Below are 16,999 nucleotides of genomic sequence, written 5' to 3'. Positions count from 1 at the left end.
CAACTGCTTAGTATTGCATTACGGTGAATCCCCACTGACCTGCAGCTTGTTAGACAAAAGTTAGATACTTTTTACAGTGCAGTAAGGAGGGCGGAGCTGGAAGAGAGAGAGAGAGAGAGAGAGAGAGAGAGAGAGAGAGAGGTTTCCTTATGCGCGTGCATGCGCGCGTGAGGGTGAGGGGCGAGACCGAAGGGGAGTCAGCTGGTCGAAACACGGCGAGGGGTGGGGGGAGTATGGGGGGGGGAAGCCTGGAGCAATCTGAACGTGTCTATGCCTGTGTGCGCGTGCCCGAGTAATAGAGAGAGTGTGCGAGTGTATGTGCGGTCCGTACGTGCGCAAGGGCAGCGCTTCGGGGGACAAGGTGAACACGGCGGCGGACAGGGGGGTGAGGGGGGGAGCAGTTTGAGCAGAGATTCAGAGGAGGAAAGTTGAAGCGTTTAAACCGGGGTCCTGGAAACAAACGCGAACCGCACGCTGCCCTTTCATAACCGTAAGCGTCTTTTTTTGTGTGTATTTGTTTAGGAACTAATTTCTACACAGAGACGCGTTTTCTGTCAGTCTGAGGCATTCAGGGGCGCGCAGTGGAGCGTTTACTGACGGCTCTACAGTAAGATATTACAGTTTTACAGATATTCTGTTTTTATTATAACAAGATGTACAAAAACTTTTGCATCATCTTCAAAATGAGATAAGACACATTTTTTTTATTTATTTTTTATTTTTTTATACTTTGAACGATTTAGCGTTAAAACTTGGTTTGGCTGCTTAAAAAAATAAAAGTTAGGGTTGTATTGTTAGTATTTGCACTCAATAAGTCAGGCTTAATGTTATGTATGGTTGTCAGTAAGGAGTGCAATGCTTATTTCATCCGCAACGCTGCCACTTAAATAGACAAGGCGTTTATATAAACCAGCTGCATGTTTGGGAGCTGCTCCATGCAGGGAGATAGCAAGCTGTGTGTTGATGATTTCTCTTAGCAGAGAGTTCATGTTTTAAATATTCATCCGTCTCTGCTGCTGCATGGAGAACACCACATTTATATGCATTTTTAAAAGCTATTTTTGCAGAAATACATGTTTGAAGGACTGAGGATAAACACACAGCAAGTGTGTTAATATCATGTTGCTTCATAGTCCTTTAAATCTCTAGGTGTTCCAGTATCACAAGTAAAGCTGAATTATTCCCTTTCTCTGCAGGAGGACCTACAAATGTCACTAAATGTCATGCACTCAGGGCTTGGGCTTAGTGTTCAGGCTTATTAGACTTGCACATACAATCAGCAGGGCTTGCCCTTTTGGCCAGCTTTTTGTTTGGAGTGAGCAGCCTGATCCTGTGGAGGAAGAACATGTGAGGCTCAAAAACTGGTTGTAGCTGAAAAGCAAAAAAGAAAAAAAGAGGGGGATGCAATTATCAGTTCTGGAGAGGGTGTCTTTTTCAATGTGTGTCCAACTGTGCATACACATTTGGACACGCATTCTCAGTCAGCGAGAGCGACCTAAAGATAGCAGAGCCCCTGTGGAAACAGTAATTAGTGGGGTGAAAGGAGAAGGTGGAGGCGGCTGAGGAGGTGCAGGGGGTGGAAGAGTTATTGTTTGAACCATCTGATATCTGTTATATAATGTCCTGACCTGTACAATAGGCACTGAGAGGGAAAGTATAGGGAAATCAGAGAGCTGGCTCAGAGGAATGCAAACTTCAGTGTTCCTGTGTAGATTGATGCATAGCTTTCTGCATGAGCTGCGAGCTGCCCTTCGATGAAGCATGCAGATGGCTTGGTTTCAGTGAACATAACAAGGCTGAAGTTTTCCTGATTATGATCGCAGCTTTCTATGAACCAAACCATGCGGATGGGGAGGTTTCATAGCAGGGAGCAGGGCTGGCTTTCATGGTCATTAAGGATCTCTAACAAACTTTTAGGTTGGCATTAGGCATAGGTCGGTATGAGATAATCCTGATTGTTAGATTTGATCAAAGTACTCTTATTATTTAAAATGAATAGATGTTAACAAAAACATGCAACAACACCAGGGAGATGGAGTTGTTTTTTTAAAGTTTAGATTATAGCAACATTTTCTGAGGTCTACAGATAAAGCATCTGTGTTTGCTTGTAAATTAGTCTAGGCTTTCTACTCAGGTAGCCAGGTTTCAGTCAGCAATTGTAGCTTAAAGGAATAGTACACCCAAAACATGATTAGCCTTCATTTTCTACTCACCCCCATGCTGAACAACACCCTGGAGTACTTTTTTGATATCTCAAATGCATCTGGAGATCTGGGAGGCTTCTTGCTGTCTGCTGACATTCAAATAATGGAGGTCTATGGTGCCCGAGGCAGAAAGGTCCATAAAAGTCCACAAAAAACGTGTCAATATTCCTCCATACTGCTCGTCCAATGTATTCCAAGTTTCCTGAGTGGGTAGCATCCAGAATTTACTCGAAACGAAGTCATTTAGAATGTTTTTAGAGCATAAACAGTAGTGTATAGGATTTCCTGAAAGCGTGCACATGTGCGATCACGACGCTACGGAAGCCGGCAGACCAAACCAGCGCATTCAGCTCGGCAAAGAACTCATGCTCTTCCTCAACACTGAAGTCCTCAGACATTTTTCTTTCGTTGTTTCTTTCTTTGCACAGGTAAACAGCACATTTCTTCTTCTACGCTTGTATTATCGGCAGAGCAGACGCTGAATGCGCACTTTCATCTGGTTTGGTCTGCCGGCTTCCGTAGCGTCGTGATCGCGCATGTGCGCGCTTTCAGGAAATCCTATACACTACTGTTTATGCTCTAAAAACATTCTAAATGACTTCGTTTCGAGTAAATTCTGGATGCTACCCACTCAGGACACTTGGAATACATTGGACGAGCAGTATGGAGGAATATTGACACGTTTTTTGTGGACTTTTATGGACCTTTCTGTCTCGGGCACCATAGACCTCCATTATTTGAATGTCAGCAGACAGCAAGAAGCCTCCCAGATCTCCAGATGCATTTGAGATATCAAAAAAGTACTCCAGGGTGTTGTTCAGCATGGGGGTGAGTAGAAAATGAAGGCTAATCATGTTTTGGGTGTACTATTCCTTTAAAGGGGTAGAAGTTTCGACAGCATTTCAAAAGCAGCTTAACCTTTTTGTTTTGCAGGGGTAGAGAAAGTTTGGTGACCTTTTAGCCAGCTGACTAGCAGTTTGCAGGGAGAGTTGGAGTCAGGGGAAACTAGCAAAACATCTGTAGCACTCTAGTGCTTTCTCTTGCATCTCATTAATGATTTTTTTTCTTCTGTAGGAGCAATTATTTAGAAAAGCTTTTTTTATACTCCAAAACCATATCCCGTTGATGCCTTGTGAGAACAGATTACAGTGGCAGTATTTAGGGAGGCTAGAATGAGAATTTAAAGAAAAGTTGGAGAATAGTTTAGCCTTTCAATAAAGCTAGAAATAAATACAGGATTAAATGTTGACGTATGAGAGTCCATTTTTTTAGCCACTATAACCAGTTAGCTGAATGAGCCCCCTGGCTTCTTTAACAGGCTGCAGGTGGTGTGTGGTCATGTGTTGCCAGCTTGGAAAAGGTTTCTTATTTAGTCTTAAGCCCCAGGCTTTGTTTGGGGACTGGCTGGTGTGTATATAAGTGTGTGTGTGTTGAACACAATGGCTTTGTTTGCACTAGAATCAGTGTGTACATGCACCTCAATGTTTTCAGGCACACATGCAATTTCTCCTTGTTCGGTAAAGCTAGATGCGTGTAGGTTTTTGGGTACTGGATACAGGTTTGACCAAGTAGCATCTTCTGCATGGCTGGCTGGTTTGGAAGAATCTCTGACATCTGTCTTTCTGGAGTTTTTTTTTTTTCTTTCCTCTCTCCATCTAATCATTATCCTGTCAGATTAGGTTTGCTTTGTCTCATTTGTTTGTTGTGCTCCTCCTCCATGTGCAGGGTGCTCGGTGAGACCAGAGGGTTCCCTATAAGAGGGAGCACAAGGCAAACATCATGGCTTTAGCAGGATGCCCTGACTACTTTTTACGTCACTCAAACTACCAGGTAAATATTTTCAGAGCTTTGTGCTTGTTTGCATGTCGGTGGTTCAGTGTGTGAATCAATGTGTTGAAGTCTTGCTCTGAAGTTCAGTTTGCTTTAAATAGCACCGTTAGCAACAGCCTGAATTGATTGAAAGCTTGTTGATTTGGGGCTTAGATCTGAATGTTTTCATTAATGACATTTTTCTTTTTACTCTGCAGGAAGAATGTCATCATAATATTATTACATTTTCGTACAGTTTTTTGGATAATCATCCATGCATTCTAGAGATACTGTGAGGAAGTTCTCAGATCCTCATGCAACTTTTAATTTGTCTTATTATATTCCTGGTCAACAGCAACCTAAATGCACCTTTTAACCTCTTAAAATCCAACGTTTTAAAGCGTTTACAAATAATAACTCAGAATGCATGAAAATTACACTGGTAAAATGTTTTCCAATAATGACATGTTAGACATTGTTGGAAAGCTTAGATTCTCCACAATTCAACCACCTAGTTCATTTTATGGACATAGCGAGCACCAAAGCACAATTATACAGTAGCAGCATGTAGAAATGTAGCATGACAAAGCGGCCACAACAAGCAAACATGCCTTTATTATTGCTGTTCAAAACAGACTTATTATTTTCGAGTCATGTTTGGACTGATGCAGCTGGGGTGTTTTACTCACCCAATTTTCATGTATATATTTAGAAACTAGAATGTGTTAGCTTTCAAATAACGGATCACACATGTAATAGGGGGTTTTCAGTGACGTCACTGGCCAGCTACCGGTCCGCCATCTTTGGTGGCATATTATCGTATATCATATATATCATGTCACGAATGGATAAGTACGCCAGCACGCTAGAGCCACCAGATCATGGAACGTATCTGAGGAAATGTTCCGTGATCGACCATATGGACCCCTATGCCCTCCACGGTGCCTTGTTTAGCACTAATCCAGATGATTGGCCAAATGTAGAGCATGGCGACATAGTTCATTACCTGGTGTTCAGTGAAAACCCTCTGCACACTCTTGAGGAAATGATAGCGTACAAGGGTCTAGAGGCTCACAACCAGTTCACATCTGGTTGGGTACGAGACGTCGAAGTAATGTACATGAAGGAAATCGCCATCATACATGGACGGGTGAGTTTTAATAAGATGGTAAAAATGTAAACAATCCGACGCAGGGCTCGCTATGCTAGGTGGCTAACGGCCCGGCGGTGCGCTAACAGTTCCAAAGCGACAAGTCCTTGGAGTCTCATGTGCAGTTTACGAATGGATGAGTTCAGGAGCTGCAGCTCATAAAGCCAGCAAACAGTGCTAACCATTAGTGCTAACAACCACTCAGGCATATAATGTACTTTTAACTAGCTGCTATGTGTTTCAAAGGTTTGGTTAGTAACGTTAACTGCCAAACCTCCCTAAACCCTCCGGGTTTCTCACATATTTGAGCCTTTTCCCGCTGGTTGAAATCAAGTTAAGGTGAAATTAATCAAATTAAAACACGGCTGAGAGAGGGAGTCCAGTACGCGGTGGTCATAGGCAGTAGTCTGAGTAGCGGCGGCGGAGACGGTCAACATTGCAGCCACGGAAAGTAATACGTCATGACGCCCAAGCCCTATTATTAATATATTCTTACATGTTTTAAATGCTTGACAGTTAATTACCTGTGACAAAGTGAGCACTGCAGATTCTGGCGTATTCCAGCTTAACACCGTCCAAATCGGACCTGGATATCCGTGTCAGCCATAGGTGACGGCGTTGTTCAGATAGCTGTTTTGTTTTTTCACATTGATTCACGATTACGGCTGGTATGCGATAGAAAGAGCGTTGATCTCCACCTCCACGGGCCGTGCAACCAACAATTACACACGATTTCACCATTTTTCACTGTAAATATTGCCTAAGGCTGCCACCCAATATGGTGGACGCGCTGAGTAGTAACGTGAGCGTAACGTCACCTGAAAACCCCCTATTGGGGCTTACAGTTCCTCAGTTTTTTGCTTTTCCATTTGGGTATGCAAAATAGGCGAGAATTTCCCAGAAATTTGGTGGAGAAAAGCTCGAGATGCACCAATTCTCAGACAAAATCAGACATTTTTCTCTCTAAAGATGTCATATTGATTAAATTAATTGCAATGGGTTTTAGTTTTTTATCTGTTTTTGATCTATAAATGAAATAAACTCAGTAAACTTTTTTATTCCTTATATAAATTAAAATAAAATCACATAAATGTACAGATCGTAATCGAATTGATTGAAAAGACCTGCAGTATATATATCCTTTTCCGTTATGTGATATTACCTAAGATATAGATTATTTTATTTTATTTTTTTTTTTTTTTACTTTTGTAAAATATTTTAACCACAAGTACCGTAATTTTCGGACTATAAGCCGCACCTGAATATAAGCCGCAGAAGCTAAATTGCATGATTCGTACATATACAAGCCGCACCGGACTATAAGCCGCAGGTTTTTTATGCTTAATAACCATATGGTTCGTGCACAGAGAGGATTGTCGGGAAAGAGGCAAGTGTTTGGGGAAGCTCCTATTTATTAACATTTCAACACAATTGAATTGAGACAATTCTTCCTGCTGGCGTCTCCAAACGTCTCACCATTGACTCGTTGATTCCAAGGTTACGTGCAGCGGTTCTATTTCCTTCGTTTACTGCCAAATTGACTGCCTTTAACTTAAAAGCTGCATCATATGCATTTCAACGTTTGTTTTCCATAATGAGGGTGTCACACAAACTGTCTTGCGCTCGCAATGTCCGTCTTTCTTGGAGTCTGCTTCCGGAGGATGTCCGCATTCCCGCGCGCGCGGCTACTTGTGTGTTGAAGCAAATGTGACGTCAACATGATGGATGTTAAAAACCATAGATTTAGGTACCGTATTACCCTAGTGGCTGTTAGCTGTAAAAATATATAGATAAGCCGCATTGTTATATAAGCATCAAGGTCGAAAAATGGGGAAAAAGTTGTGGCTTATAGTCCAAAAATTACGGTATGTCTGGAGAAAAGCTTTGCTAGAATCAAGCTGAAGGAAGCCAAGAAACGGGGATGCTGGTTGTGCTTATGGTACATCTCTGGTAGAGCATCTTAAAGACTGGGAGCCTTGTAAAAAAAAAATAAAGAAACAAAAAAAGAATTGCAAAACATTGCAACAGCCGTGTTAAACTGCATGTATGAATTAATGTAGGAAAAGTACTTCAGTAGACAAACCAGCACTAAAGTAGCTGCTAATGTGGCTAATCATAAAATGGCTTAACATTAGCAAATACCTGAACCAGACTTTCTTGTGTCAAAATGACCAGAAAGACCTAAATTGGATTTATTTGCTGCTGAGATGAGTTTACATGGACCAGATCCTTGACTACAATGTTAACAAAATAAATCAGAACCATTGAAATGTTGACCTGAACCCAAAGTACATAAATTAATGAATTATATTGAGGCTCAGCTGTTAACTATATAAAATAAACCGTTAATCTTTTTTTGATGAAGCAGATGAAAACCAAAGGAAAGTAGCTTTAGATTTTACTCCTTTACTCCCCATGGGATGCACTCATCATTGTTGTGATATCAAGACATAATAAGAAAACAAACAGCTGCATTCTCTGAGCTCGAGTGACTTGGAGAGACCTGTTTTTAGACTAGACGGTTTTAAAGTTGGGGTTTACCACACTATTTTTTTTACTTCAAGCCTCTGTTTCAAAGTTTATTTCTTTAAGATCAGTTTGTTCTCAACAGCCCCTGAAACAAAAAAAAGCAAAACAGAGGAATGTCTGGTCTTCCAGTCTGCATGAAAAACATTTGTTGAGTTGAAAAAGCGTTATTAGCTTGTTCTAATATTAAAGAGCGATGTGTTTAACAAAGCCTCACAGTCTGAAAGCAAACTTTGATTGTTCTCCTAATAAAACGAGCCTTTTAATTCATAACTGGATTCCTCCCTAATTTAAAGAACAGCTTTAAATCCAGATAAACTATGAAAATACAGGGACATACTGTAAAGTTTGAGTCATTTAATTTTCCAAAACTATTATCAAACATGAAATGCAGTGAAAAATGCAGTGCACGGATTTTGCAGTGCAAGGGATCTCTATAGTAGATGAAGGATTGTATAGTTTCCATGGTTTAAGCTGCTAGTTTTATGATAAAATATAGCTAGATCTATTTTTGCTGTTATGTAAATCAGATTAGAAATGTATATTTCTACTTCTGCTAAATTAAGATAACATGTATTATTACCAAACAGCTGGAATAAATTAACTAGTGGATTTACGTGTATTTATACTGAATATTCTACCTTTTCACTGTTCTGCCTCTTTTGCATGTATGTATACTAAGCTGTTGAATTAGTCGGACTCTCTGCTTAGGTAGAGTACAAAAAATGACAGCTGCTTTACGGGACTTTTACTCTATCCCTTTGGACCTTCTTTTTTTCTTTTACCGGGGCAGAATTTGGTTTCTGGAGTGACTTAAGTCTTGTGACCTAAGATTTTCTTTCCTTTTTCTGGTTGTTTTTCCAGTCGTGCAAAAATTTTTCGAATCGGGCCCAGTTTCAGCATCATCTTGCGTCCTGCGTTGTGTAGCATACAGTGGGCAACAAAGGGTGATTATTCTCTCCCGACTACCTCCTGATCAGAACTCTTAAGGTCCGGAGAAAATCAAACGTTTGAAATCAGTCGGCCCTCATGAGATGTACCTGAGGAAAATGAAGTGAGCTACAGGCATCTAAGAGCCAATTTACCAGAACCTCTCGCACTGCACTTGTGCAAACGAGGGAATTCTTCTTATCGACGGTCTAAGTTTGGCTACCAGATTGACGAGTCCAACCAACGCCATCTCTCGGCGCTGAGTCTGACAAGTGGTTTTTAGACGTAGAGTGTGAGCAGTTAGATCGCATTGGGCCGTACACTGTAAGTAAATACATTGTGTGCTTTGAACTTTTATACCCTGCAGATTTGTTTTACAGTTTAAGCTGTAGCTGAGTACAAAGATTGAAAATATTGCATGTTTACCCACTGTTACACTGGTGTGAACCCATAATGGACTCTGAAACAGACCCTAGAACCCTACCCTGGTTACAATTTCCAGTCGCTGAACTGTTTATCCAGACCTTGGATTAACAAGACCCTGGTTCACTTGCAGTGTGAATAACCGCTGGGTCATTATGTCAAAAGCAGGAAGACAGGATGTAACCTAAGAGTAGCAATTGACATAAAAAAGTGCAAATGTTAAAACAAAAGAATTTGAAAATGCCTCACGGGGCTACTTTGAGTAGTTGCAGACATACAACTATGTCTAAAACATCAATCTAGCAACAAAAGCCCATTTACACAGACTTTATGTTTTTTCTTCTTCTCCATCAACACAACACTAAACAACCTGCCCCCATAGCAATGCACTTTCCATTGCATGATTGTGTTTGATGTGTTCTAAATAAACACAAAGAAAGCATACCTGGCGACAGTAATCACGACCTGAAATGATTCCAAACAACTGAATTTATGTTTGTTTTTTGTGCAAAGAAAAGCCGTAGAAGCTTTTTTTTTTTTTTAGCCAGCTGATTGGCAGTGCACTGCAACAGTTGTGGAGGGGGCATCACTGCAGCACTTCATCATTACTATAGCAAGAAAAAAAAACTTTCTCTGACACATCCTCATAAGGGTAGTAGACTATAGCAACAGTTTTATGATCTGGTTTGGGAGTTCTATCTTGATACCAGTAACCAGGTCTTGCTGGAAAAGGGTTTAGACCTTATGGACTGGACGCCCATAGGACAACCTCTCAGGTGTAGTTCTGCAAGGCTTTCTTAGTATGTGTTCAGTGGAAAGTCCTCTTTCAGACCAGTTAGGTGAAATATAGTGTCTCTGCAACACAACAGTCCCACTTCCAGAGTCCAACTCCTGCAGAATGAGCTCTTTGTTTCTCCGCTTGGATTTTCTCCTCTCCAACTCTCCAGTAACCTAAAGAATTTGGCTGAACGGCATTGTAGAGCTCTATAAATAGATCTCCTAAACAAACAACATTAACAAGCAGTGGACTTTGTTTTTGTGACAGGCTTGGGATCGACGTTGTGACGTCTTATTGAGACCGAGGGGATGAAGGAGGTGACGTAACGTCAGCTGCCTTATTCCTTCTGAGTGGAGGTACAAACGTGAAGCCTCCCGCTAACCCAAACCGTGGGAGCTCCTGTCGAGCTGACATTAAGTTGGATTGGTTCTCTTTGGCTTCCAGGAAAGGGGCTTTGCACCAGTAAGACTCCAGTGAATAGGGAATTGAGTCTCCACAGAGAACATTCCTCCATCCTACATGTAGCGCAGAAGAAAACAGATTTGTGTTGTTAAACGGAAAGAAGCTGGCTAAAACATTGCTGTGTTTTTGTGTGAGGTTTGCCAATTGAGATGAGACTGCATGCCCCCCCCCCCCCCTTCCCCCTGCGGAGTTTCTCTTTGGGTGTAGTTGGGTAGATAAGGAGCAAATGAGCCGTTCCTCTGTGAACTTACATAATGCCATACATAACGGCAGGGATGTTTGGGAATCTGGGCACCGTTCCACCCCCGTCTCTGATGTGTGTTTCTGTCTGTCTCACAGTGAGGGTATTGGACCGCTGCCATAGATGTATCAGATTGAGCCGCACTGTTTGTCTTTTCTTTCTCCTTCTGCAAATCCACCTTTCTGTGCAAAGGTTTACATTTGTAAATGAGTATTTGAGCATCCTGCGCAGCAACAAAAGGCTGTCAGAGACTTGCAGCTGAGCTAATTTATGGCTTCAGCAGAAAGCTCTGAAAACCTTAGAAATAATTTGGGTTCTTAAGTAGTTTAAAAAAAAAGGAAAATTGATTTCAGCCTGTTTAGTCTAAACAAGTCATAAACGATTATGTTTTAACGCCTGACTCTATGACTCTCTATCCCATTATTTTTACACCTTGTAAACTGCCTTCCTTGTGTCCTTCCTTACTTACCACCTTGTGTATTTCCTTCCTTCCTTCCTTGTGTCATTCCTTCCTTTCTTGTGTCCTTCCTGCCTTATTTGTGTCCTTCCTTCCTTGTGTCCTTCTTTGTGTCCTTCTTTCTTTCCTTGTGTCCTTCCATCCTTCTTTGTTTCCTTCCTTCTTCTCTTCCTTGTGTCCTTCCATCCTTCCTTCTTTGTGACCTTCCTTCTTTGTGTCCTTCCTTCCATGTGTTATTCCTTCCTTTCTTGTCTCCTTCTTTGTGTCCTTCCTTCCTTGTGTCATTCCTTCCTTCCTTGTGTCCTTCTTTGTGTCCTTCTTCTCTTCCTTGTGTCCTCCATCCTTCCTTCTTTGTGACCTTCCTTCCTTGTGTCCTTCCTTCCTTCCTTCCTTCCTTCCTTCCTTCCTTCCTTCCTTCCTTCCTTCCTTCCTTCCTTCCTTCCTTCCTTCCTTCCTTCCTTCCTTCCTTCCTACCAGTACCATGCTAATGTCATTTAGTATCATTGCTAGGCTTACTTAACTGGAGCAGATGAAGATCAGTTAGGTTGTTGTCATCAAATGTTTCCAATATTGTTTCTCCCATGTTGCCGGCTGCAGACGATAAGTTGCTAATGGATTCAGAGGGTGTTAGCAACAGCAACAAGTTATAGCGGTAGATCTGAGGTTGTTGAAAAATTTGCGCTCTTTATCCCTGAGAAAAATCTTGTATCCTAACCAAATGCTTCTTCTAGTTAGAAGAAATGAAAAAGAAATTGTTTTGCGATAAATATCGTATATCGCCTCTCAGATGAAAAATCAGACTCTCGATTTGTATCAGATATGTTTAAACATATGGGAGACTTCTTAAGTTACAATTTAATTTTCAAATTTGAAATCCATTTAGATGTTAAAAGACGTCAGACACAAGGTTTGTTAGGGACTGTGTCTTACTATAGTAGTGTGATTCTGCTGCAAAGCAGGCATTCAAAATTTACCCCACTGGTAAATATGCATTTAAGTCTTTTGATGAAAAATCTATAATGGCCCACTCAGTGAGCTTCTCTTTGTGTGTGAAAGTTAGTGTGTGCATCATAGTTTCTGTTTGTATTACCTATTTCCTTGCAGCAATTTCCAGATCTAATCCAACCAACATGATTCAAGAGTAGCTAAAAGATAAAGGAACGATCAAAAATAGGGCTGCAACTAACGATTATTTTGCAAATCAATCTGTTGGTCATTTTTTCGGATAGCTACGGTTCCTTAAAGAAGACTTTTTGCAAAATTAAACCAGTTGAAACTAAAACTTGAGTTCTGGATAGAGCATATTGACAGACGAAAAAGATTTTGATCTTAAATGCAAAATTTTACATATTTTTTTTACAATTTTGGTATAATTGTTGCTCGAGGGTTGCTCTGTCAGCTAAAGGCATGTTTTAGAGTCTTTACACTCCAGTTAAAGATTAATCGATTATTAAATTAGTTGATGATTATTTCACTAATCGACGAATTAATTTTTTTAGCCCTAATTCAAAACAATAACTGCTCAAACTCTCCTTTAACCATAAGCTTTGTTAATCCTCTTGTTTGCTGATTGACTTAAGTTAGTATCTTTCCCAGTAAAATGCTTTTTCATCAGAACTACTAAATGTTACACTTGTGCTGCAGAATAGAAAGAAACCTCCCACATCACTGAGTGGAGCTGCAATAAAATAAAATAAAAACTATTATAGAATTAAATTAACCTGAAAGGAACATGAATAAAGTTTAAAAAAGAAATTTTTTGTATGGACAGCTACTGCCTTTTAGGTAAAGCCAAAAGCAAGATATTAAACCACTCCAAAGCTGTTTCATGGGGTCCTTAAAACTGTAGAGAAGGTCAAGGTGCATTAGAGTTCACTGTAAAGGTTAATTGGGAACACTACCATTAAAATGGACTCTTTGACGCCAGAGTGAGTTAAGGGGCCTTTTTTTTTCTATGCCTTTTAGCAACATGTTAACAGTGCTGCTACTGATAACTTCTACAAGACCCAGAACACTGTTCTTCCTCAAACCCCTCAGGGTACACAGTTACTGCCTTGTGCTTTGGTGGAGCCAGGCTCTGAGTGGAGCTGATGAAGGAATGGACAGTTCTATCAGCATCTTTGCACTGCAAAGTTTTCTATTAAAATGACTATATTTCTCAAAAAATTTTAAGAAGATGCTATACATGCAGAGGAAGTATAAAATTCAGTTGCTGCAGCTGGTTTTCAGTGGCAGTTAAGAGGAGTTGCTCTTCCTCTGTCCGAGCTAAAGGCTGCAGTCAGACCACAGGCCCAGCAGTCAAGCTGTCTTCCTTGGAAAGCGTTTGGCTGCTCCTTCTCAGAGCCATAAATCTGGCTCATGACATTTATGGATGTTTTCGAAGCACAGAGACGAGATGCGAGCTTGTGTGTATGTGCACGCGTGCACAACAGGACTCCTGGCCACGAGCAATTCCTGGAAGCAGCGCTTCCGCGTTCTTCTTTTTCCAGGAAAAGCGGAGATTTAAAATTTGGCTTTTTGTCCTCTTTCTCTCTGACAGCTTTCTCGCCCCCAGGCTGTTTCAAATTAGACATTGTGTGAGGAACTTGACATTGTCTCCCCAGACGTGTGACCAGATGTGTGTTTGTTTCTTTTACTATTAGATGTGTTGATGTAACCGAAACTTTACTGGATATATTTTCTGTTTTTTCTACCCTAAGATGGCACTATAACAGCAAGACGTTCCTTTTTTTTTTTTTTTACAGTTTGAACTCATGATGGTTTATCCTTCAGTAAAATGCCTGGCAGCCTAATCGTAGTTTTATTATCTTGATTTTTGAATGAAATTTATTTTTGTCTTTTTTTTTTGATAGGAAAGGATGGAGCGCACCTCTTCCCGCAGGCCTGAGGAGCTGATCGTTTCCGGCTTTCAGCGCTCAGCCAGTCAAGCTTTGCCGCATCACCATGGTAATGTTCCCACAACAAGTTTCATGAGATGTGCTGTAAAAACTAACTGAAGCTCAACCAGTTTTGTTCCACGTGTTATTTTGGGTCAGTATGCATGTGCTGTCTTGCAAGCATTACATCCAGTATTTGTCAAATCCACAAATGTTAGGCTTGGACAGTTGCATTTGCAGTATGATCATTATTAAAAAAGGAAACAAAAAAATGAATATCCAGTTTGCAAAGTGACCTGATTTTTGGTTGCGTTACAAAAAGAGACAAAGACTTTCTGACTTCAGCCTTATAGGTAGCATTTATGTGTTTAAAAAGACATTATGTACATTTTTGCGGAAAAATATCTTTATTTGACTCTAGTGTTTTCGGCCGTGGTGAACGGGTTAAGCAGTTGACCTATGGAAGGTTTGGTCCCTGATGCGGACGCTTCAGGGATTTCCTGTTTGCCTACTATCAAAAATAATATAAAGACCACTAGTGCATAAAAATAAACTCTAGGGGAAAAAAGTGCATCTCAGACAAGAAAAACATTTACAGATTATAGAAAATTAAAGACAACTTCCCTCAAATGTTGATTTCTGAGCCGTTTGGGTTAAAGCTAATTTAACTGTTACCTGTGTTAACATAACTAATTTTAAATCTGGCTTAGTTAAAAACAGTGCTACTCTCATTTGTACTGTATATATATATTTATGCAAAAATCATTAGAAAGCAGAAAAAACTTTTGTTATCTGATGACACCTCCTTATTCTAATGATCTTTTTTACACTGTATGACACTTTGAAGCGTTACTCCATGTGTTTCGAAGAAAATTTGAGGAAAAACAAAGTGCACAAAAAAACTACTGGTTTAATCCAAATTATATCCATAGGTGGATTTATCAGAATAAGTGATGTTGAAGCTTATTGGCCCTGATACAAAACAAATGATTCAAGTTCGCAACATATGCTTTTAGTGTGAGGTATATATAGCGTATTGATAAGAGTCGGGAAAAGTCCTTCCTGTTAATGGAAACCATTTCTCCGATGTTTTGGAGCTCTTATACATATTCTTAAAAACCAAGCAAAGGGTGAATGACTCATAAAGACTCAGATCCATAAAAGAAACCCAATAAATAGCTCCTGGTTTGCAAATTATAAGGCCATATTTCTAGCTCTGTCTTTTTTCCAACTTGCCATAAATTTTTTTTAAAAGCAAAATATTCCTCCGCCAGGTTGTTCTAGTATCCCACCGCTTCTGTTCCATCCATTTTTCACACACCATCTCGTCTTTTTACTGCTATATTCATAAGGCCAAAAAATTTAAAGGCCTGGTTAGCGCTCGCTGCTTTCCTAGAAGTCTTTCACTTTAATTGCTTGTCTTTTACACCATCTAGGAAACTGTCTCCCTCAATCAGTTCTTTCTCTGCTCACCAGATGGATGGGTTGTTGAAAAGGCTTAAATTCCCCCAGCTCACCTCACCGTACACACATTCACAACGAGGCCTGCATAATAAATCCCTTCAACCACTGTGAAATTAGCTAACCTGAGGCCAAAGCTGGGCATTTTGTTCCCTTTTTTTATTTACACATGAAAGGGGGAGGAGGGTAGAGGATGGGGTCTTTAGTCTCCTGGACAGTGTGCGGAGTATACAGAGAAGTTTTTAGTAAGTAGGGCAAAGGTCTGACCTGTAGAGCTTCCTTTATCTCCTCACCTGAGGAGATAAAGGAAGGTAAAGCAGGTTCTCTGCTCACTGGAATCAGGTTATCAGAACGGTATGTTAGAACTCTTTTAAATTCTAAGGTTAAATATTTAATTTATATTTTGATCTTTAATTGCTTATAAGAAATATTATTCTTGATCTCTCTGTGTTGGTTTCAGGTTTGAGATCTAGATGACTTATCTGAAGCCAATCTCTGGTTTCTCTAGATCTGTTTTTAGTTCCAATTGTATTTAGGGGTATAATATCGGTTTCTTCCCTTCCTGCTGCGAGCTGTCATTAATATTTACTCTGCATCAAGACCAGATCGGATTTCTTACTGGGTTCCTGTAAAGTCGGACAACAAAACTATAAAAGCATTACAAATGGTGAGAGAGTGAAATGACCACTACCTGCTGAAGTGCTGCTTTTCCTCTAACCTTAGTTAAATGGAAAATAACTTTCTTTCAGTCTCCTACCACAGAATCCTCTCCACACACGTGTTGTTAAAACGATCTGTAAGCTTTGTGCAAGCTAGATATAATCCTGTAAGTCTGGTTACAAGTCAGTGTCGCATTTTGTAGTAATTTGAAGCAGGGCAAAATAATCCCTTGCACAATTTGAGTAAGGCAAATTATCTGCTTCTATTTAGCACAAAGTGTTTTGTTTTTAGCAGAATGATCTTACTCTTTTAAGGATAGCCTACTCTACTGATTTGTGCTTGCTAGGTCAGGTTTTCATCTCAATCCTTATCGCCATGCAGGGGACCAAAACATCTAGCCTGGTAACACAGGCCAACAATGACCCTAATGTAGGGTGAGTCCTGCTCGGGTCGAGCTTTACCAACCCACACCCGCCCGAACCCGTTAGGATGACTACCGAACCCGACCCGTCACACGCGGATATCTTCAATTCAAATCCGAACCCGACCCGACCCGTTGATATTTAACCCGCAACCCGACCCATTAACACATCAAGTAATAGGCTATAGTACGCTGCGCTGCAGAACAGCGCCATTAACACTGCAGCAGACGTGTATGCACTGACTGTGGCCTTTTTGGAGGGAAGCCCACACTGCCAGCAAGGCTTTAAGCTACAACAAGGGTGACCCCAGTGCCTGATTAATATAACATTTCTGATGTCCATAACAACACACACGCATAAAAAAAAAAATCACCAACTATCCGCCCGCACTAAAAAAATATCCGCCTGACCCATTTATTTATGTATTTTTCACCCACAAAAGAGCATTTTGGCGGGTGACCCGTCGGGGACCCGTGGGTACCCGACCCGTTGCAGGACTCTACCCTAATGACTCCCTTTTCAGATATTTTTGATTTATGCCCAATATTTAAGCGTGGTCTGTGCTATGTTATTCCACGCCACAACGCAAGAGGGACAATC

The 16,999-nt window shown here is 40.6% G+C and overlaps 1 protein-coding gene across 3 annotated transcripts in view; it reads left to right on the top strand.

Moving 5' to 3' along the window:
* The first annotated feature begins 335 nt into the window (after positions 1 to 335).
* Positions 336 to 16,999, top strand: part of LOC119792939 (growth factor receptor-bound protein 10-like) — an 80,959-nt gene continuing 64,295 nt past the window's right edge. For 2 of the 3 annotated variants that reach the window (XM_038299795.1, XM_038299793.1), the window contains exons 1-3: positions 336 to 490; positions 3,930 to 4,034; positions 13,833 to 13,926. In XM_038299795.1, coding sequence (XP_038155723.1) covers positions 3,984 to 4,034; positions 13,833 to 13,926 — 145 coding nt within the window. In that variant the 5' untranslated portion in view covers positions 336 to 490; positions 3,930 to 3,983. Of the gene's footprint in view, positions 608 to 3,929; positions 4,035 to 13,832; positions 13,927 to 16,999 lie in introns of all 3 variants that reach the window. The other variant, XM_038299794.1, reaches the window with a different exon arrangement.

This window comes from Cyprinodon tularosa, unplaced genomic scaffold, assembly GCF_016077235.1.
Source record: "Cyprinodon tularosa strain WSP-4 unplaced genomic scaffold, ASM1607723v1 ctg435, whole genome shotgun sequence".
NCBI lineage: Eukaryota > Metazoa > Chordata > Actinopteri > Cyprinodontiformes > Cyprinodontidae > Cyprinodon > Cyprinodon tularosa.
This window is presented reverse-complemented; position numbering and strand designations above follow the sequence as displayed.